This window comes from Amia ocellicauda, chromosome 1 (genome assembly GCF_036373705.1).
Source record: "Amia ocellicauda isolate fAmiCal2 chromosome 1, fAmiCal2.hap1, whole genome shotgun sequence".
NCBI classification, from domain to species: Eukaryota; Metazoa; Chordata; class Actinopteri; order Amiiformes; family Amiidae; genus Amia; species Amia ocellicauda.
Genome location: NC_089850.1, coordinates 6909822 through 6931474, shown reverse-complemented (window position 1 = coordinate 6931474; position 21653 = coordinate 6909822). Strand labels below are relative to the sequence as shown.

Here is a 21653-nt window from a genome sequence, read left to right as displayed (position 1 = left end):
GAAAGCTGAGAGTCTCAGCTTTCATGGGATACCAAACACTTGGCAAACAACACAACAGTGAAGAGTACACATGGGATTAAAGAGAAGCACATGGATTTGGTGTCCTTTGTCAGCTTAAGGGGTTGCATTGTGTTAAATAAAACTATTCCATATATTTTTTTTAAATCTCCAATTCTTTATTTATTCTATGCTTTAATTTGAGTACATTGAGACATTAAACTGCATACATTTCAATAAAAACTGGAAATATGGGGGTGTTCTAAAACTTTTGACCATTAGTGTATGCATGGTAAATTGTGAGGGTCAAGAAAGTAATTAGAAAAGTGATTGTGAAAGTAAGTGAACCTGAAGTTTATGCAAACCTCATTGCGGATCTGAAACGAACCGTACTGAGAGCACCCCCGAGATGATCTGAGTTTGGTTTGCTTCAGAGGCGTCTGAGATCGTTTGGAGCATTCACATATGCGTGATTTTTTTTGCGAACCGCTCCGAGTTCACTTATACGGTGGCTCATTGAGGACATGAAAAAAATAGCCCCTCTGGTTATCTCGTGATCATGACACAACGAGTTGTTATGTCGTGATCATGAGATAACGTTATCTCTCACTTAAACTAAAACAAATGCCGGTCGCTGTGGTCCGGACCTCGGACACACATTCAGACTACAGGCAATTTTGAGTGACCAATTAACCTGAACAGCATGTCTTTGGACTGGGTGGAAATGGAAGGAAACCAGAATACACTTAGAAAAGACGAGCGAGATACGGAGAGAATAAGCAAACTTCACAGTTTAATGCATTATGCAAATTTCAGTCCAGTGGGAAGCCTATACATTAACCAAGAAGTTATGTTGTAATGAAGCTCGCCACAGTTTCAGGATCACTTTGCTGTTTGCGTCTGTAAAGTCTGCCAAGTTGATGTCTGACGTGGCGCACACTGATGTGTAGTCCTTCAGTTATTGAAATGCATAAAACAATTTCTGTCTGCATTAGCCTTGTTGAAAATAAAACCAAATGTGTTGACACAGCACTGCCCCAGTCTCAGCTTTGTCTCATGAAAATGACAACACCCATTTTCTCTGATAGTGAGAGATAACGTTATCTCATGATCACGACATAACGGCCCATAAAATGGCTGAAACGAACCAAGTGTGTGAACACCCTAAATCTCAGGGGGTCCACAGCTTAAGGCCTAGGCCTTATGTATGCCTCCCCTCCAGGCAATATAGTTGTTACAGCAGCAAGGAGATTAGAAAGTTCTTAAATGGTGCTGCTGGCTGTGGTCTTCCCTCTGGTGGCCTCTCACCGGCCCTTGGGGTGGGGGGGTTGGAACATCAACAGCCCTTGGGTGGCAATGGCTCATCAGACCTTGGGGTGTAGGTGCTCAGGTACTGGTCATACGATGCAGGACAAATATAATTGTGCATTGCATGTCCATGGTACACTGGTGGCACTATGGGCTAGAAAAGCAGAGACCAAAAAGATGAGTTTTCAGCTGTGATTTAAAAGCTAAGACAGAGGGAGAATCTCTTACAGAGGCTGGATCGTTCCATTGACCAACAAGGTTTTCTAAGCGGTGTATCAAGATTTGGTGGTCAATAGTGACATGAAAAGGGATATCTTTCACAAACATTTCAACAATAATATCATAGTTCATATTTTCTTCTATATTTGCTTCCTCCGTTTAAGACAACAGATACATATATCTCCAACAGGTTAAGGCAAATTTTTGAACACAAACAGTCTATCAAATTTAATATTTCCAAAATCATACAGTAATATATTAAATTGATATATTTCTTTAGCTGTAGCCAGAGAGATTACTAATAGGATTAGCCTGTATATGAAGAAATCTGTTTGGTAGTGAATTTTTAGAAGTAATAAATATAAATAACATAATAACAATAAATAATAAAGCATACAAGAGAATTAAACAGTTATTTAATTCTATATTTATTTGCACTTAAATGTGAGTACAATAAAAATAAAAACATTAATTATTGTCATTCATTATATTTCATCAATGTAGGTGTACCTTACTTATTGATTAATATATTAGTATTGTAGCGACCTTGCCTTTTTCTGGTTTTCCAAAACAAAACTGTCGTTTATTAATCTTTTCTAAGAGGTACATCCACTTTCCCCCTTTTTCTTTCAGGTTATAATAAACTTCACACAGGTCTGGTTCTCTTAGATAAATCCTCAACTCTCTGAGCAGAACATCACCACGCCTTTATATCACCACATCCCTATCAGGTGTCGGGGGGGAGACGCACAAACACAGTTAACACACAAACATCTCTCCCTAGCCCAACACAATAACACACATACACACTCATGCACACACACAGACAGACAGGGTCCCCGAACTGACCCACCCACCCTGCATACACACTTTTACACAAGTGGTACTTTTTTCCCCCTGGATCTGAATACATCTGGTACATTAGTTCAGCATTCTGCATGGTTTTGTCTGTGAATTGTAATATCGCAAAGTGCAGTTTCAGCTCTTTGTATTGAAAAAGCACTCGATCAGTAGCCTTATTTATTGCATGTCACCTGGTGTCAGAGAGCTGCAAAATCTTATTCCAAGATTAATTGCAGAATAGAGATTGCAATACTTGCTTTGGCACAAAGTGCTGTGTGAAAACAATGAATAAGTTTGTGACACCATGTACTCGATGTTTCTCAGAAGTACAGTCGTTGCTTTTGAAGTACACAGCTGCAGAGAATGACACTACACCACCTTTCTCTTCACCCTCTTGAGACCTTGAGAATTTGAATAAAGATGTTGCAATGCTACCAATATTGCCAGGTGGGAAGTTGATTCCTGCAAACGTTTTAACAATGCAGTTCATATTTTTTTCTAAAGTACTTTACAACGATTTCCTAATTGTGGATGTCAGTACAGACACAGTACACAGTACAAAGAAACACTTAGTTGTTTGTTTAAACTGATGTATCTACTTTCATCCATAATTAGGGAATATGGGTCTTTGCAGATGTCTTCAGCCAACTCTTTGGTGAAGTACACAGTGGCCACCAGCGAGGGCTAGGTGGGAGACCTGGCTTGAGCCCCCCATGTATGTCTGTGGAGCATAGTGTAGCGTGTCAGGTGTGTACGCCTCCTGCATGTGGTGTTACAGGGTGAGCTGTACGTGATTAGTCTTGTTGGTGAATATTTCCTCTTGCATATGTGTAGGAATACCATACGCAATGCTAGGGTAAAAAGCATTGTATTTCTGGGAAGTTCCTATCATGTGTTAATGTATTTATGTTATTGGTTTAAGTTGTCATGCAGGGTGAATGTGTGGGGATTGATGGCTAGGTGACAGGTGTTGGACCTGCACAGGAGTCACGCATAGTTGGGGTTGTAACCCCCCCACCCCCGTTCTGCAATATGAGAAGCTGCCTTATTGCGCATTCCTACAGTCCAGGCTGGGAAAGCTGCGCAGCAATGAGTAGGGATGGGAATCGGGACCCGGTTCTATTAAGGACCCGGTTCCAAATTTGTCAAAACCCGAAGATCAATAAGGTCCGAGCTTATCGATACTGCTATCGAGACTAGTGGGTAATATAATGTAACGTTAACTTAAGTCTCAAGAGACAAGGGTCCTGTCATTTAAATCAAATCACTGGTGCACAAACATACATCGATTGTCTAATAAAAGTACTAAATTCAATTGAATTGCCTGCCATCCGCATTTAAACAAATGAAAAATAATTTAATTGCCTCACACCCTAATTCTTGTCATTTCTTATTTCGTCAGCGGTCAAAGGCTTGGCTACATTTAAAAAATGCCAAAGATAAGGAGGAAGCGACATGTAATTTATGTTCAAAGGTAATTTCTTGCAAGGGGGGGACACTACAGCAATGATTAAGCACCTCAACGTTGTGCATCAGTTAAAGGGAAAATGCAGAAGCTTCGACTGTCTTCGACTGCCAACCCCGGCCGCCATTGCAGGACAATCATCCTCCTCCACCCAAGGTATGCATGGTGAGCGCAGCCCAACTTCGGAGCAAGTCTCCATCGTTGACAATAATCGGCCAATTCAGGGCTCTACAGTGCAACTATTTTACTCGCATATGCCCCTAAAATTAGATACGTGCGCGAACCGGAAAAATTATTTACGAGCACAGTGTGTGAATAAAGACTAGCCTCTCCACCCCTTCAGAGAGGGTGTTTTCCACTGCTGGGGACACCATGAGCCAGGAGCGATCCAGGATCATGCTTGACAAGGCAGAGCTGTCGATTATTTTTTCTTTGTGTTGTGTAAAGCATAATATTTATTTTATTTATGTATATTATTTATTTTCTTTGTTGTTGGAAAAAACGTGTTGGACATTTTGCTGCTGATATATTATTTTACTGTTAATCAGAAATTTTTACTGAAATCAGAAATTAAACACTCACAGTTTTTGCAATAATAGCAATAACAGTTCTGTTAAGAATTATTGTCGTCTCGTCTTTCCACCAAATAATAGAAAAGTATCGATAGTGGTATCGATAGAGACTCGGACGTTAAACAATCTCGAAAATGGTATCAATATCAATAAAAATTAACGATCCCCATCCCTAGCAATGAGACACATCTGAGCCTATGATCCATAATTCACTGACTACACTTGGACATATATTAACCACATGAGTATGTGGTATGGCTTGGTTGGGCTACAGCCCCACCAAGAATCGTGTTAGCCCCACCATGAACAACCAAGAATATCACCGAGCAGAATAAGCGCCAGCCAGTTCCATCTGCGTCACTGCGTCACTGCTGCGTGAACTGCGGGCGTCAGCACAGTGTAGTCTGAGCCAAATTAGTTAACGTTAGCTAGCTAAGTAATTTGGAAAATTGTAGCATTGCTAACATTATTATGGATCGATCCAACCACAACAACCAGCGGATTGTGCTCCTTTGAAAATGTAAATGGTGAGTTTTAATATATTTTGAATAATAGGGTTGATTTGGAAACTACTGACTTTGACGCGTTTTGTGTGGACCGAGCGGCCACCTGTTGTGCTCCGTTAACTACTGTAGCTCTCTGTGTGTCTGTGTCTCTCTATCTCTTACTTTGTGTATGTGAGGAGTGTAACGCGTGATGTGCAATGCGTAGGGTTTGTAGCGGACAGGTTTGCCAGACAAGGTGAATGAGTTGAAATAGCATGAATAGTATTGCCTAAACTCAGTAGTAGTGACTGTCCACGTCTGTTGCAATAAATGTAACTTTGCGTGTGAAAAAAGGAATCAGTGCAGTCATCTAACCCAGCATTGGTTTTCAAACTGTGGTACACGTATCCAAAAATACGGTCTGGTACTCCCCCGCTCACACTATTACATCCTCACCCCCGCCCCCCCCCCCCACAGATCTAACCTAAAGCAGACTAATGCATGGTATTTCTAGCTACTGGGAAGGGTGCTATTCCATTGTGTGTGTATTCACACTTCAGACATTGATTTGAGCCCCACCACTGTATGGATTAGCACCACTGTAGTTTAGCCCAAAGAAATACTCTGCCGCCACCAATGAGTGTGTGTGTGTGTCTATGCCAGTAAGGACTAAGGGATGGGGGGGTTGTAAAAGTGTGTATGCAGGGTGGGTGGGTCAGTTCGGGGACCCTGTCTGTCTGTGTATGTTACATGTGGGGTGTTATTGTGTGGGGTTAGGGAGGGATGTTTGTGGGTTATTGTGTCTGTGTGCCCCCCCCCGGGTGGTACAGCCAGAAAACAGTGATTGAACGGGAGGGAGTCACCTGATAGGAGGATATATAAGGGCGTGGTGACACGATGCTTGGGGAGTTGAAGGAGAGCTGGAGAGAGAACTACACCTGAGTGAGTGAGAACCTGCATAGGAAAGAGGGAAAGCTGATGTACCTCTGGAGAAAGGTTAATAAAACCTCAGTTTTTGTTTTGAAAAGCTCCTGTCTCAGTCGCATTATGACGGGAAAGCCTCCTGGGAGGCTTACAAGGCCAAATTTGAAATGGTGGCGTGGGCCAATGTCTGGTGTCCAGAACAAAAAGCTACCCAGCTTTCGGCAGCATTAGCGGGGATTGGACGTTGGCGATGACGAACACCTTGACTACGAGGCAGTCAGTCAGGCTTTAACTTAACGCTTTGGGGGGGCTGAACCCGCTCTTCTCCTGCGCCAACACCTGTCTACACGCAGCCCCGGGGAATCCTTAGGCCAGTACGTCGCCGACATCCGCCTTTTAACCCACCGGGGATACAACGAGTTCCCTCCAGCAGTACAGGAAGGCCTAGCCACGGACGCCTTCCTCTGTGCCTCACCCCTGATGCTGTTCGCCATCAGGTCCACCTGGCCGCCCCCCTAACGCTCGATGCTGTGCTTAACCAGGCCAAGCTTGTGAAGGTTATTCTAGGGGAACAGTCGCCGTGTCCCACCACTGCTACGCCACCTCTCTGCTTCAACGCTCTCAGCATCCAGGGCCCCGCAACCCGGCAACAACCGCCGGTGATGGAGGACACCACACTGGCGCCAAAGAAACCCAACACCCGCATCTGTTGGAAATGCGGACAGCAAGGACACATCCTCCATGACTGCTGTACAGCCCCACCTGAGCTGCCGCTCCCCCAGCCGGGAAACGCTCTGGGGACGGTGTAAGAGGGACGCCGCCGGTCCAGAGGGATGTCCCAAACCTATCCTCTTCTTCCTCCTTTCTTCATCTTCATCTTCCTCCCCAATTGTCGGGCACGCCGGCAATGCCAGGTCCAGTCACGCCCCGAGTTAACAGTCTCTGTCCCCAGAACGGGCCTGCCCAGCAGCCTGGTGAGTCCCTTGGATGTAATGATTGTTACGTCATGCTTCATGTCAATTGTGTCCCCTGCTGCACCCTGCTGGACACTGGCTCCACCGTCACCCTCATCAATCCGTGCCTACTGAGAGAAGTGACTGCAACCAGCATGGGCTGCCCTCACCACTACGAGCGGCGAACAGGCCATCATGCACGGTCAGGCCCGGATACATAGGGGGCTGCACTTTTCACCATGAGGTATGGGTCACCACCATTCAACAGTCTTTTATTCTGGGGTTAGATTTTCTGCAGCTAGCTGGAGGCCTGCTTGATCTCTGGGCCCGCACTGTCCGCTTTGGTGAGGGACTGGTCCTCCCTCTCCAGGCTGGGTGCCCACACATCGACCACACCGGGATGCATGCCCAGAGGGCTCATGCCGCCCCCATGATGCCCCCTCCGGGACCCCCACCTACAGATGAAGTCACTGCCACTGCGGTTGCGAGACATGTGTGGGCCACAAACCGAGAAGGCTTGCAGGAGGGGCAAACTGAACAGTTGTGGGCCCTGCTGCATGAGTTTCGCCACAGTTTCGCCGCGACCCTCGCCCATGCCAGCAGAACTCGCGTCATCCAGCATCACATTCATAATGGGGACGCTCGCCCCATCAAGCAACGGCCCTGCTGGATCCCCGCCTGTCAAGCCGCCGCTGACCAGGCCCTAGAGGAGATGGAGGCTGCTGGCATCATTGAGCCCTCGGACAGCCCCTGTACCTCCCCAGTAGTCCTGGTCCCGAAAAAGGACGAAACCTGAAGGTTCTGCCTCGATTACAGACAGCTGAATGAGGTGACGGTCAAGGACTCATATTCGCTGCCCCGATTGATGAGTCAGTTGACCTGATTGCTGGCTCCACCAGGTTCTCCTCCCTTGGATTGCAGAGCAGCTGTTGGCAGGTGGCCCTGACTCCTGAAGCGCGGGCCAAGACCGCTTTCTCCACTGGGTGGGGCCTTTGGTAGTTCCGTGCCATGCCGTTTGGCCTCTGCCTGATGGAAAAGGTGCTGTCGGGGGTGCCATCGATGGAGTGCCTCGTCTATCTAGACGACCTCCTGGTCCACGGGAGAAGCTTTAGCGATGCCCTCTCAGCGCTATGGAAGGTGCTGGATCGACTGTATCTGGCTGGCCACAAGCTGCACCTGGAGAAGTGTCAGCAAGAAGTCTCCTTCCTCGGCCACCGGGTCAGCCAGGCTGGCATTGCCACAGAGGAGGACAAAGTTGAGACGGTGAGAGACTGGTCGCCCCCCACCAACCTCCGCCAGCTGCGGGCTTTCCTTGGCCCCGCCTCCTATTACAGGCAGTTTGTCCCAGGATTTACTACGGTGGCTGCCCCTCTCCATGGTCTGACTCCATGGACGGCTGCACGCCAGGAGGCCTTTGACGCCCTGAAAGAGGCCCTCTGCGCCGCCCCTGTACTCACTGCATCTGACCTGCAGAGACCCTTCATCCTTGACATGGATGCCAGTGAAGATGCCATCGGGGGGGTGCTGGTCCAGGAAACCCCAGAAGGTGAGCAGGTGGTGGCATACTTCAGCCAGACGCTCAACAAAGCCAAGCGAAATTACTGTCAGTGCAGAGGAGGCAGAGTTAGTCTTCTGATATATAATGTGCAGGTGAGGTTAGAAGCTCTAAATGGGTTTATATAAGAACCCCATACCAAAACATAAATGAATAAAATAAATGACTAATACAAATTAAAAACATAAATACAATAATTCATAATATACAAAATAAAGATGTAGTAAGTAATCATTTAAACAAAGGATATACTCTATAAAATAATAATATTAATAATAATAATACAGATTAGTATGTGTGTGTGTGTGTGTGTGTGTGTGTGTGTGTGAATGTGTGATATGTGTGCATACATATGCATATAAGGGGCTACATTTGCAGGAATAAACTGGATGGTCAGGTTCATCAGATTAGCCCCTAGTTTATGTTTAAAGTTATTGAGGGAAGGTGATGATTTAGCAATGTGGAAATATGAGTTCCAGAGTATGTAACCTCTGCATCTGAATGAGAATTTATTATGTGAGGGACAACAGTGGGGAGGGTGAATGGAATCACAGTTTCTTATGTTATATTGATGGATTTCGAAATTAATGTCGAAAAAGCTATTGAAGAGTTCAAGTAGGCTGTCTGGCAGGTATGAGTATTTGTAGATGAAAGTGCATGCTTGAAATGTGTTAATGCTATAGATCAGGGGTAGTCAATTATTTTGTATCAGGGTCCAGATTTCTTGGTCAAGGTAAAGTCAAGGTCCGTCATATACACACAATTCTGTGAATTAGTAATATACCCCGAGACAACCAATTACATCCTGAAATGTGGAATTCTGAGTAATTTTGAAGTCGAAAAACATAGCTCAAAATCTCCATGAAATCAGGCAGATTTGGACTCAGACATATCTTTGCTTCACAACCACATATCACCAGTGAAAAATCACACATCAACCAACATTATGCAGGCAAACAAGAGATCTATTTCGGTGGGTGTCTGTAAGTGAAATGGGTGAGGATGTAATGATTGTGCTTGATTTGTGCGCTGCTAGAAATATGCATCTTCATTGGAAATCAGCTGTTTCCGCCACTGATCTAGGAGTTTCTAGGAGAATACAAGCTATGGCACCTTCCCACTTGCCCTCCCTGGTCGTGTGTATTCACTTTTTATAGCTAGATAGCACTTCAGCTTATTATGCTCCTCGCGTTCTTGATTGTTTTCCTCCTTGCTCCCTTTCCCCTAGCCCTCGTCTGTAACCCTACATCTTGACAGCACTTAGCTTTCACCATCCAGGATGTAGGAAGTCTCTTACTGTACTTGTGTAAATTGTAAATTGGAATTTGTAAAATGTATTATTTTGAATTGCTATGTTTTAGCTAAGTTGAGTTTGTAATGATTGATGCCTTGTATTTCTCTGTTTGCACTTTGTTTGCACTTATGTTGTAAGTCGCCCTGGATAAGGGCGTCTGCCAAGAAATAAAAATAATAATAATAATAATATTTTGGAGGCGAAGTTTAAATATGTCCACAAGTCAGTTTACCTGTTTATTTATAGAAATCAGGAAAACAGACCAAAACCAAGTATAAACTGACGCTCTTGCCCCAATACAGAATGTGTACAGAGACGCCCGAACAGGGAATCTGCGAGCAATCAACACAAGCTCTATATAGGACATCCAATATTAATTTGTAACATCCTATTGGCTAATAACTAGGAAGGGCTGCTACTAGGTTCCACACAATAACAAGCACTGAGTGCAACAAACCTCCATAATATTATATTAAAAAAAGAAAAACATTCACGATAATAAGTTAATTAATATTAACAGTCCAGTCAAAAACGCCTGGTGGTCCGGATTTGGCCCGCGGTCTGCCTGTTGACTACCCCTCATATAGATAGAAAAGATATGAAGTTTCTAAAACAAAGGGGCAGAGGGAGCCAAGTAATTAGATGAGGTGGCCAATCTTACACATTTATTTTGTATGATGAATAACTTTTGTAGGTGGGAAGCATATGTGCTGGGCAGACAATATTACAGTAGATAAGATATGGGTAAATCAAACTGTAGTCTAGAGTTAAAAAGCAAGTCTGATAAAGCCTGATAAATCAAATAAGAAATACATACCATTACGTATTTCTCTAATATTCTAGAAAGAGAAATAAAACATAAGTAACAATAATTAATTTAATAAAAAACAGGGAAACAAAAAAAGTAACCAACAGGGAAATGTGTTTTCAAAAACTGGGAAGTAAGGAATCAACTTCACACCCGGAATTGTGTTAAACTGAAAATGATGGGAAATGCTAATATTGCCACTCAGATTCAGATTGATGAAGGTTACCGTCTTTCGGTTCAGGGACACAATTAACTTGTACAAAAGAACAGATGCTATTTTAATGGTGCATCTGTAGAAAGAGAAGAGTTAACTTCAAAGTGTCATCTCGGCCTCTTCTGAGAAGTCTGTGGTTTATCAATCGCTCTGATTAAGTACTGTTTTACAGCTGTTATACATTTCCCTCTTCTGTCATTGCAGGTGTACATACAAAGAACTGTCACTGTGGGAAAACTGTCTTTCACAGTCAACGTAAGTATCGGATACATCTTATTTTTCCTTGTGTCTAACTGAACGTTTGTTCCAAGACAATGTGGTCCTCAGTCAACTGGTTTCCAGACATCACTTACCTTTTTATTCTTCTTATTTTCACTCTGCTCTTATACTTTGTAAATGCTTATTACAAGGGAACACATTTTCCACCTGGTCCCCGAGCTCTCCCTATAATAGGGAACATTCACATCATGGACCTCAAACGACCATTCAAGACATTGATAGAGGTAAGTTTAAAGAGATAATTGAAATCCTCTTCTTTGCTAGTATTTGAAGTATTGGAAATGTACCCTGGTGGACAGGACTGGTGGAGTGGCCAGGGTGTAAATAGTTGGATGGACAGTGGGTGTGTTGCCAGTTGTCCTGTGAGCCCCTCGCCCCTCTGGGTGCACCTTTGTGTGCCTCACCCTGGCACAGCCCCCCTGCCTTCCCCTCTGTGTGCAGCCGTGGATGAGTTTGTGAGCATGTTTGTACCGTCACTGAAATAAGGAGCGATTCCTGCACTAAAAGTCAGTGTTCTTTTGCTATTAGCCTGCAGCACAGAGAATTGGTTTGTTTAACAAGAAAATGAACATGTACACTGTGCTTTACATGCCAATAAACCTATTGAGAAGGCCTGATTATAACTAGTAGTCTCACTCTTACACAGTACAGGATCTATTTCAATTGAAATGGCTTACATTGGATTACAGCCAATAATGCAGTTCTCCGTTAATACAATGAAACACGGCATCGATGACTGTGAAGGGTGTTGTTTTGTTTCTCTTAGTTATCTGCAACGTATGGCTCTGTGTTCAGTATTCAGCTGGGCCTGAGGAAGATGGTGGTCCTTGCTGGATACGAGACCGTAAAGGAGGCTCTTGTAACTTATGCCGATGAATTTGCTGAGCGCCCTGACATCCCAATATTCAAGAGAATTGCCAGAGGAAACGGTACCTCATCCTTTGGCTGTTGTTGTCGCACTGCAGATTTAGATTTAAATTCTTTCATATTTGATATTTTCTTACTTCTGTGTTTTGTATGAGGATTATTATTATTTTATTTTCTATGGGACAAATGCATGTCACTCTTAAGCCAAACTCTACAGGATGCTAATCAATCATACAGTGACACAGGTGATATTTAAATTATTTCATACTTAGTTGCATCAAAAGGTTTTATTTATATCAGTGTTCCATGGGGAATGTATTATGTTCAGACTATAATAATGGGCATATGTCTTTTCCCCCCAATAATTGCAGGCATTATCTTTGGTCACGGAGAATCTTGGAAAACAATTCGCAGGTTTACACTGACAGCCTTGAGAGACCTAGGAATGGGCAAGAGGACCATAGAGATCATTGAGGAATCTGAATATCTGGTGAAAGCAATTGAAGCACAAAATGGTGAATATTTCCCTTCCTGTTTGAATGTAGAATAAAAGTGTTGTTTAATTAGAAAACAGAAAAGTGATATTCCAAATAAGGTCAGTAAGTAATGAAAAATAACATTATATGGAAATTGTTGATTTTAGTGTGTATTTTACAAAAATATACAGTGCCTTACTAAAATTCACAGCCCGTGACCCAGTGTTTTAACCTGTAATTTGTCTTGTTAGGTCGTCCCTTTCAAACCACAATCCTTCTGAATTCTGCATCAAGTAATATTATTGTTTCTATCCTTATTGGACACCGACTGGATTACGATGATAACAATTTTAGGAAGCTTGTGGAAATGCTCAATGAGAGTATGAAACTGACGGGTGGACCGATAATCCAGGTATGGGCCACACGTGGGTTTTGTTTAGATTGCTATCATCTAAACAGATGCAGTTTAAGGAGGTGCCAGTGCTACCTATTGATCAGTACTTTGACATTCTTGGAGATCTTCATCAATTTTAAGTGTTAGTGACCTCAGTCTGTCTTAATCCATATCCCTCCTGTATTTTTCAGCTTTACAATATGTACCCAATGTTTCATTTCTTACCGGGACCGCATCGCAAGGTCCTACGTCACCAAGACAACCTGAAATCATTCTTCAGGGAGATTTTTATAGAACACAGAGAAATCTTGGACGAAAACGATTCTAGAAGTTATATTGACGCCTTTATGAACAAACAGGAAGTGGTAAGGAAGATTCTCTACCCCCCCCTTTACAGTTTGCTTAATGTTTCTTGTTTGTCATAGTCCAAACATATATTTTCATTGTTGAATAGATATAATAACTTTCTGTATTTGCAAGCCAAGCATTATTTTCTAATCATATGTGAATATAGCCTGATATTCTACTGGTAGTATCTGACGTTATCTACAGACCTTATCTAGTTGTTTCATGCTAGGTTTAGCAAATAAAAGCAAAATATACACTACCGTTCAAAGGTTTGGGGTCACTTAGAAATTTCCTTGTTTTCCAAAGAAAAGCACATTTATTTTTCCATTATAATAAGATCAAATTGATCAGAAATACAGTGTAGACATTGTTAATGTTGTAAATGACTATTGTAGCTGGAAACTAGGGGTACCATACAGAGACCCATTATCAGCAACCATCAGTCCTGTGTTCAATGGCACGTTGTGTTTGCTAATCCAAGTTTATCATTTTAAAAGGCTAGCTGATCATTAGAAAACCCTTTTGCAATTATGTTAGCACAGCTGAAAACTGTTGTGCTGATTAAATAAGCAATAAAACTGGCCTTCTTTAGACTAGTTGAGTATCTGGAGCATCAGCAATTGTGGGTTCAATTACAGGTTCAAAATGTCCAGAAACAAAGAACTTTCTTCTGAAACTCATCAGTCTATTCTTGTTCTGAGAAATGAAGGCTATTTCATGCAAGAAATTGCCAAGAAACTGAAGATCTCGTATAACGCTGTGTACTACTCCCTTCACAGAACAGTGCAGACTGGCTCTAACAGAATAGAAAGAGGAGTGGGAGGCCCCGGTGCACAACTGAGCAAGAGGACAAATACATTAGAGTGTCTAGTTTGAGAAACGGACGCCTCACGGGTCCTCAACTGACAGCTTCATTAAATAGTACCCGCAAAACACCAATCTCAATGTCAAGTGAAGAGGCGACTCTGGGATGCTGGCCTTCTATGTAGAGTTGCAAAGAAAAAGCCATATCTAAGACTGGCCAATAAATAGAACAGATTAAGATGGACAAAGAACACAGACACTGGACAGAGGAAGATTGGAAAAAAGTGTTATGGACAGACGAAGTTTGAGGTGTTCGGATCACAAAGAAGAACATTCGTGAGACGCAGACCAAATTAAAAGATGCTGGAGGAGTGCTTGATGCCATCTGTCAAGCATGGTGGAGGCAATGTGATGGTCTGGGGTGCTTTGGCGGTGGTAAAGTGGGAGATTTGTACAGGGTGAAAGAAGGAAGAAGGAAGGCTATCACTCCATTTTGCAACACCATGCCATAGCCTGTGGATGGCGCTTGATTGGAGCCAGTTTCCTCCTACAACAGGACAATGACCCAAAGCACAGCTCCAAACTATGCGAGAACTATTTAGGGAAGAAGCAGTCAGCTGCTATTCTGTCTGTAATGGAGTGGCCAGCACAGTCACCGGATCTCAGCCCTATTGAGCTGTTGTGGGAGCAGCTTGACCATATGGTACATAAGAAATGCCCATCAAGCCATTCCAATTTGTGGGAGGTGCTTCAGGAAGCATGGGGTGAAATCTCTTCAGATTACCTCAAGAAATTGACTAGAATGCCAAAGGTCTGCAAGGCTGTAATTGCTGCAGATGGAGGATTCTTTGACGAAAGCAAAGTTTGAAGGACACAATTATTATTTCAATTAAAAATCATTATTTCTAACCTGGTCAATGACTATATTGCCTATTCATTTTGCTGTATTTCCTAATCAAACTCATTTCATGTATGTTTTCATTGAAAACAAGGAAACTTCTAAGTGACCGCAAACTTTTGAATGGTAGTGTATATATTTTTTATATATATATATATATATATATATATATTTTTTTTTTTTTTTTAATCAATTTTATCAAAATAATGCATGTATCAGTGCCTGAAAAATGCTATGATCTTTCAGGAGAAGAACAACCCACAATCACACTTTCATGAGTGGAATCTCTTGTGTTCAGTTACAAACCTGTTTGTTGCGGGGACTGACACCTTGTCAAACACCCTGTCCTGGGCCATCCTGCTCATGATCAAGTATCCCGACATTCAAAGTAAGCAGTTTGTTCCCTGCTGGGTTTATGTGCTCAGATTGACTTGGACAAGTAGGTTCAGATGACAAATTGTTGATGTTAACGGCTTGGCAAAGGTTTCCAATTAACTGCTCTGTGACAAGGACCATTACATTACACTGTACAATAATCTAGACTTGGCATTGCATAAAGTCAAAAAGGACAAATAGAAATAATATTATCATTCCCATCAGTGCATTTAAGAGGAATCAAGATTTCAAAATACTCCTCAGAGGTTTTACTGATTCTCATACACACATCTTATCTGAGGGAAAATGCTCGAGTCACAAGTGTGCCACAGTTGTTTTTGTAGTGCACATGACTGGGCCATTGTATAATTGCATTAAATAAATAAAGCATCTGCCATGATACAGAAGAGAGATACATCAGTCACAATTTCAGCATTTTTGTGTTGTTAATTGCCTGGCATCTGTGTTGTCAGTTAAAGATTCTCACATTATTTATCTGATGTACATTATGGTCTACAGCAAATCAATCCTTCCTCTGTAATTCACAGAACAAGTGCATGAAGAAATTGACAGAGTAATTGGAGGCTCCACACCCAGAATTCAGCACCGCCAGTTAATGCCATTCTCAGACGCTCTGATACATGAAACCCAGAGGTTTGCAGATATCATACCCATGAACCTCCCTCACGAGACTACCAAAGATGTTACACTCAGGGGATATTCAATTCCTAAGGTAAATGAGTGTGTATATCTATAGGCAATTCACATGAAAGTTAAATTAAGGTAATTCCATAACACCTTTTAGTGTTAGCTGAGGCAAATGGAAGCTCTGAAATGCAGACAGCATCCTATGGTTTTAATGTCACTTTCCCTCAAAATTCAAGACAGGTTTATAAAAACTCGACCATTTTTAGTATCACAAACAAACCCAAAGCATGTTCCTGAAACATGTAGGATACTTGCATTTGCCAAGGAGATAGACGTTTGCAATCTTTTTAATTAGTGGTAACTACATTAAGTGATTTTAAGGAAATGTCAGTGCTTCAGAAATTTAAAATAATACAAAATAACTGGTTGTGGGCAAATTTTCATCAAACAAGCATGTCTACATTAAAACAGGTGGTCTAAAATCCTTCATCATCTTCACTTTCTTGCAGTTATCTTGGCTCAATTATTCAAGGAGAGCAGATGGCACAGAACACAGTTTATTCAGCTTAGAGAATTATTTTATTGGAAAAAGGATAATGTTATACTTGTGCATACCTTAGGATTCCAAAATATTTCTCAATCATCCAAATACAGTCTAAATTGTAAATAACTGCAGATTTAACCAATTACCAATGTTTGATTGTTTTGTTTTTTCTTTGCAGGGGACTTACATTATCCCATTGCTAAGGTCTGTGCATCGGGATGAAGCCTATTGGGAAAAGCCAGACGAGTTTGATCCGTCACACTTTCTAGATGCGGAAGGAAAGTTTGTCAAGAGAGATGCTTTCATGCCCTTTTCAGCAGGTAAAACCGGTTTGAAGGAGTACTCCAAAGCGGATTAACGTCAGGGATTTTTCAATCCTAGGAGTGTTTTTGCCAACAGCAATGTAATCACACCGTGGGGGGTTGCCACAATGCCGGGCTCTAAATAAGTGGGGTCTCAGGAGATAGACACTGGAACAGGGAGTATAGTGCAGTATGCAGGTTCATCATAGCGCTGGAGTGAATGGAAAAAAAAAAAAAACGCTAGCTCCAGGTTGATCTTCACTAAACAGTGCAAACAAGACCCTCTCTATACACCACCTAAACAAAAAGTCACACAAGCAACACAGTAAACAAGTCCAAATCACAATCCAAAAGTTTGTAACCAGATCATTCTCTCCTCTGGCGATCCTGTATTTATGAAGGAAGGCAGCCAATCAGGGGCATCCAGCAGGTCAGGTGCTTCCTAGGAATGATTCATAGCGTTGGCCTTCTGGCCAAGCAGTGCTACTCCCAGCACTACATTATAATATATAAAAAGCATGACCTGGTTTGTAGTAATCACTGTTTTGTTCCTGGGATTTACCGTCTGAGTTCAATGCAGCTTCCCTTCTCACCTTCAACATTCTGAGATTAATTCAGCTGGATATTAAAAAACAAATTCCTCCACCCTTGAATGTATATTGTACTTGTTTTATTAAATGTTTTATTGGCACTGGAAAGTAATGTATATAAATATAGGAAAGTGTGTCTTTCCCCTCTCATTTTCCCTCTCTTACATGCCAGATTTTTTTACACAGAATGTGTGCAAAATGTGGATCATATTGACTGGAAAATGGTATTAGGATAAGAAGTGCTGATTCCCACTTAATACATACAGACAATCAAACATTTCCATAAATTCTGCAGAAATTTAAGTTATTGCACAGAAATATATCATCACAGTGGCATCAGTAGAGGAAAAATGCTCTAATTTGGCATTTCACCTAAAGATATGTGCAGGGTCAGCCTAATTGCACAGGTTGTACACAAACATGGCATGTATTCAGGGAGGATTGTGAAATACAGCCAACAGGATATTTAAGTAAAATACTGAAACTGTGAACTCGGAGCAGAGCTTTGACCCGGGGTCGTTGAGTTTGAAATAAGACCTTAGTCCTCAGGACTGCAGCTAAACAAGTGCCAGGATTTCAATCCGGGCCATTTAATATTTCCAGTGCATGTCCTTTCCCAGACCCTGGCCTGGGATGGCACAGAAAGACAGGGTTCGTACGGGTGCTTGAAATCCTTGAAAATGCTTGAATTTTAAGGTGGTATTTCCAAGGTTGTGAAAGTGCTTGAATTTTGAATAAAGTGCTTGAATGTGCTGGAATTTTCTGAATATATATTTTAAAAAAATTGCTAATCACTGTCATAATAAATCTGATGAATTAACTTCGGGGTATAACTCCAGTGGTTGGAGAGCCAGCTGATTGCTTTATGCCGCGGCCAGTGCGATCCTGTTTGATGTGCCGCTGTGTTTGATGGGTTGCGAGTGTGAGCCGCTGAGACAGCGCGCATCAGCGCCCAGTGAGGGAAATGTGCCACAAAGCTGCCGTTTAAAGAGAGGGGGCTCCATACAATTGAATATACACTGGTTAAAACAAGGGCCACATTTGCGGACGGCATTGTAAGGTTTGCAAGAAAAAGATAGTTGGTTGTTTTGAAGAGAATAAACATGATGCTGTTTTGACAGTAAGTGAGCATATACACTGAATATACATGGATTGACTCATAGAACTTTGTGCTCTATTTTACATTTGCTTGTTGAATGTACATGGAAGTTCAATAAAGAAAAGTATTGATGTAGTTTTTTATGGTTTGCATGTTTAAAACAATTGTCACTAAAGCTATAATTCAAACTGAAGTTACTGTGTACTGGTGTTCACTAATTGTGACTGATTTATATGGATTTAATATTAACCTGATTAGCCAGGTAACAACACAATGCCAAGTGTACATGAAGGCTCTTATGAAACATTTTTGGTGTTACAGCATAATAACATCTAATAGTGTGGTGAAATGATAATTTAATGTGCTTAGTTCAGTGCAGAAAACTGCATTTTAGATGAGAAGGTTTAGTTTAACAAGGCTGCAAGATGCTGGAAAATCTTTGACCGTGCACTGTGCACCGTGAATTTGACTTTTAAAAAGCTGTACGAACCCTGGAAAGAGGATGCTCGATACATTTCACATTCTCTTTGACAGAAGTTTAATAGGTGACCTGATAGGTTTTATCAATTCTGATCTTTACCCCTTTAGAAAATATTACTCAGTCCTGTCCCTTTCTGTTCATGTAAATATACCGATATAATGTTGAATACCTTTTCATACTTGGCAGTATCCCACAACGATTAATCATAATTTGATTTCTTTCCAGAAATGTGCATTATTCATCTCGAACAATACAAATAGAGAAATTATATTTTTCTGTATAATTAAAATGGTTGCACCTGCACTAGAAGTCTACTGGGTCTCTTTTGCGACTTTATGGAAATGATTGCCTCAAAAATGATAGGGGTGTGATTACATTTATAAACTGATCTTTAAAATTAAAATTCTGGGAATACAATTGACTCCGAATTAGTTAGATTTAGTCAAAGATATGTATAAAGCTTATATGGACCATTTAAAGATGTCCAGGAGATTAATAAACTACGAGTCAGCAAAGGAAGAAACTCTGGCAGTAATAAGGAAATAAATTGGTTTGGCATGTAAGAAATTACCAGCTCAAGTTGTGGATCTAGTTGATCAATGCCAAAGCTCACAGCCTGTCTTTTGTAACTTCTCATCCCATCTTTGTGGTTGTTCTTTTGCAGGACGGCGAGTTTGTGTCGGGGAGACTCTCGCCCGGATGGAACTTTTCCTGTTCTTCACATCGCTGTTACAGCGCTTCTCTTTCCATCTTCCTGCTGGTGCAGAAGAGAAGGATATTGATCTGTCCTCTGTTGGGGCGCTGACTATGGCCCCCCAGCCCCATCGCGTGTGTGCAGTGCAGCGCAGTCAGGAGACTTAGACACATTCCTGGAACTTTCCAAGCAGAGAGTGCATGCATTTGGCAATAATTCATCACAATACTGATGTGCCAACAGTGGCCTTTTTAACAATTAGCACTAGTATTGACTAGAATAGCCTTTCTAAAATAACATGGGATAGTCCAAGGTGTTAATCTGTGTGGGAGAACCGCTCCTTTAGTATTGAATACAACCAATAACAAAACTAATATGCTGCCCTTCCCTTACAGGCTACAGATGCACCACCCCTTAATTCAAGGAACTAACACAGCAAGGAGAAAACTACTGGAAGTGTAACTTAAATAATCATACAGTGCATCCGGAAAGTATTCACAGCGCTTTACTTTTTCCACATTTTGTTACAGTGAGGGAAAAAAGTATTTGATCCCCTGCTGATTTTGTACGTTTGCCCACTGACAAAGAAATGATCAGTCTATAATTGTAGTGGTAGGTGTATTTTAACAGTGAGAGACAGAATAACAACAAAAAAATCCAGAAAAATGCATTTCAAAAAAGTTATAAATTGATTTGCATGTTAATGAGGGAAATAAGTATTTGATCCCCTATCAATCAGCAAGATTTCTGGCTCCCAGGTGTATTTTATACAGGTAACGAGCTGAGATTAGGAGCACTCTCTTAAAGGGAGAGCTCCTAATCTCTGCAGCACTCCACCAATCAGGCCTGTATGGTAGAGTGGCCAGACGGAAGCCACTCCTCAGTAAAAGGCACATGACCGCCTGTCTGGAGTTTGCCAAAAGGCACCTGAAGGACTCTCAGACCATGAGAAACTAAATTCTCTGGTCTGATGAAACAAAGATTGAACTCTTTGGCCTGAATGGCAAGCGTCATGTCTGGAGGAAACCAGGCACGGCTCATCACCTGGCCAATACCATCCCTACAGTGAAGCATGGTGGTGGCAGCATCATGCTGTGGGGATGTTTTTCAGCGGCAGGAACTGGGAGACTAGTCAGGATCGAGGGAAAGATGAATGCAGCAATGTACAGATACATCCTTGATGAAAACCTGCTCCAGAGTGCTCTGGACCTCAGACTAGGGTGAAGGTTCATCTTCCAACAGGACAACGACCCTAAGCACACAGCCAAGAAAACAAAGGAGTGGCTACAGGACAACTCTGTGAATGTCCTTGAGTGGCCCAGCCAGAGCCCAGACTTGAACCCGATTGGAGAGATCTGAAAATGGCTGTGCACCGACGCTCCCCATCAAACCTGATGGAGCTTGAGAGGTCCTGCAAAGAAGAATGGGAGAAACTGCCCAAAAATAGGTGTGCCAAGCTTGTAGCATCATACTCAAAAAGACTTGAGGCTGTAATTGGCGCTAAAGGTGCTTCAACAAAGTACTGAGCAAAGGCTGTGAATACTTATGTACATGTGCTTTTTTTGTTTTTTATTTTGAACGAATTTGCAAAGATTTCAAACAAACTTCTTTCACGTTGTCATTATGGGGTATTGTTTGTAGAATTTTGAGGAAAATAATGAATTTAATCCATTTTGGAATAAGGCTGTAACATAACAAAATGTGGAAAAAGTGAAGCGCTGTGAATACTTTCCGGATGCACTGTATGCACGTTCCAAGCCTTTACCTGCTGCTCAGTGTGGACCTGAGCAATACAGCACTGTCCATTCACACAAGGGATCAATAAGATACTGTTCCATGTTTATAATGACTGAAGTCTACAGTTTCAAGTGCCCATATACTTTACATTCTCATATCCAAGACTAAACATATAAAATGAACCAAAATCAGGACTGGGTTACGTCTGTCACTCATAATTGGACTTGCAGTGCTTCAGCTGAATTTTTTTTTTTTTTATGCAATAGTTTATACCTATTTGTGATTAACTTCTTGCATGCATTTAAACTTGAGTAATACAAAGCATGTGAACATGTTAACATTAAACTGCTTTATAAAGTGTTTGTGGCATGCATGTAGAATGTTTTACATGTGTGACAAATTATTTTCCACTGCATTTAGTAGCATTAAGTTCAACACTTTGCATTTTACTGTTGCCATTCATTTTAGGATTAAGGTATT

The 21653-nt window shown here is 41.8% G+C and overlaps 1 protein-coding gene across 1 annotated transcript; it reads left to right on the top strand.

Annotated features, from left to right (window-relative positions):
- The first annotated feature begins 7774 nt into the window (after positions 1–7774).
- Positions 7775–19612, top strand: LOC136725796 (cytochrome P450 2K6-like). The gene is made up of 11 exons (XM_066697489.1): positions 7775–8389; positions 10842–10892; positions 11048–11140; positions 11683–11845; positions 12155–12298; positions 12511–12671; positions 12845–13018; positions 14950–15091; positions 15627–15811; positions 16449–16590; positions 19407–19612. Exons 1-11 carry the CDS (start codon positions 7775–7777, stop codon positions 19601–19603), a joined length of 2067 nt encoding a protein of 688 aa, XP_066553586.1. The 3' UTR covers positions 19604–19612.
- Positions 19613–21653: the final 2041 nt, after the last annotated feature.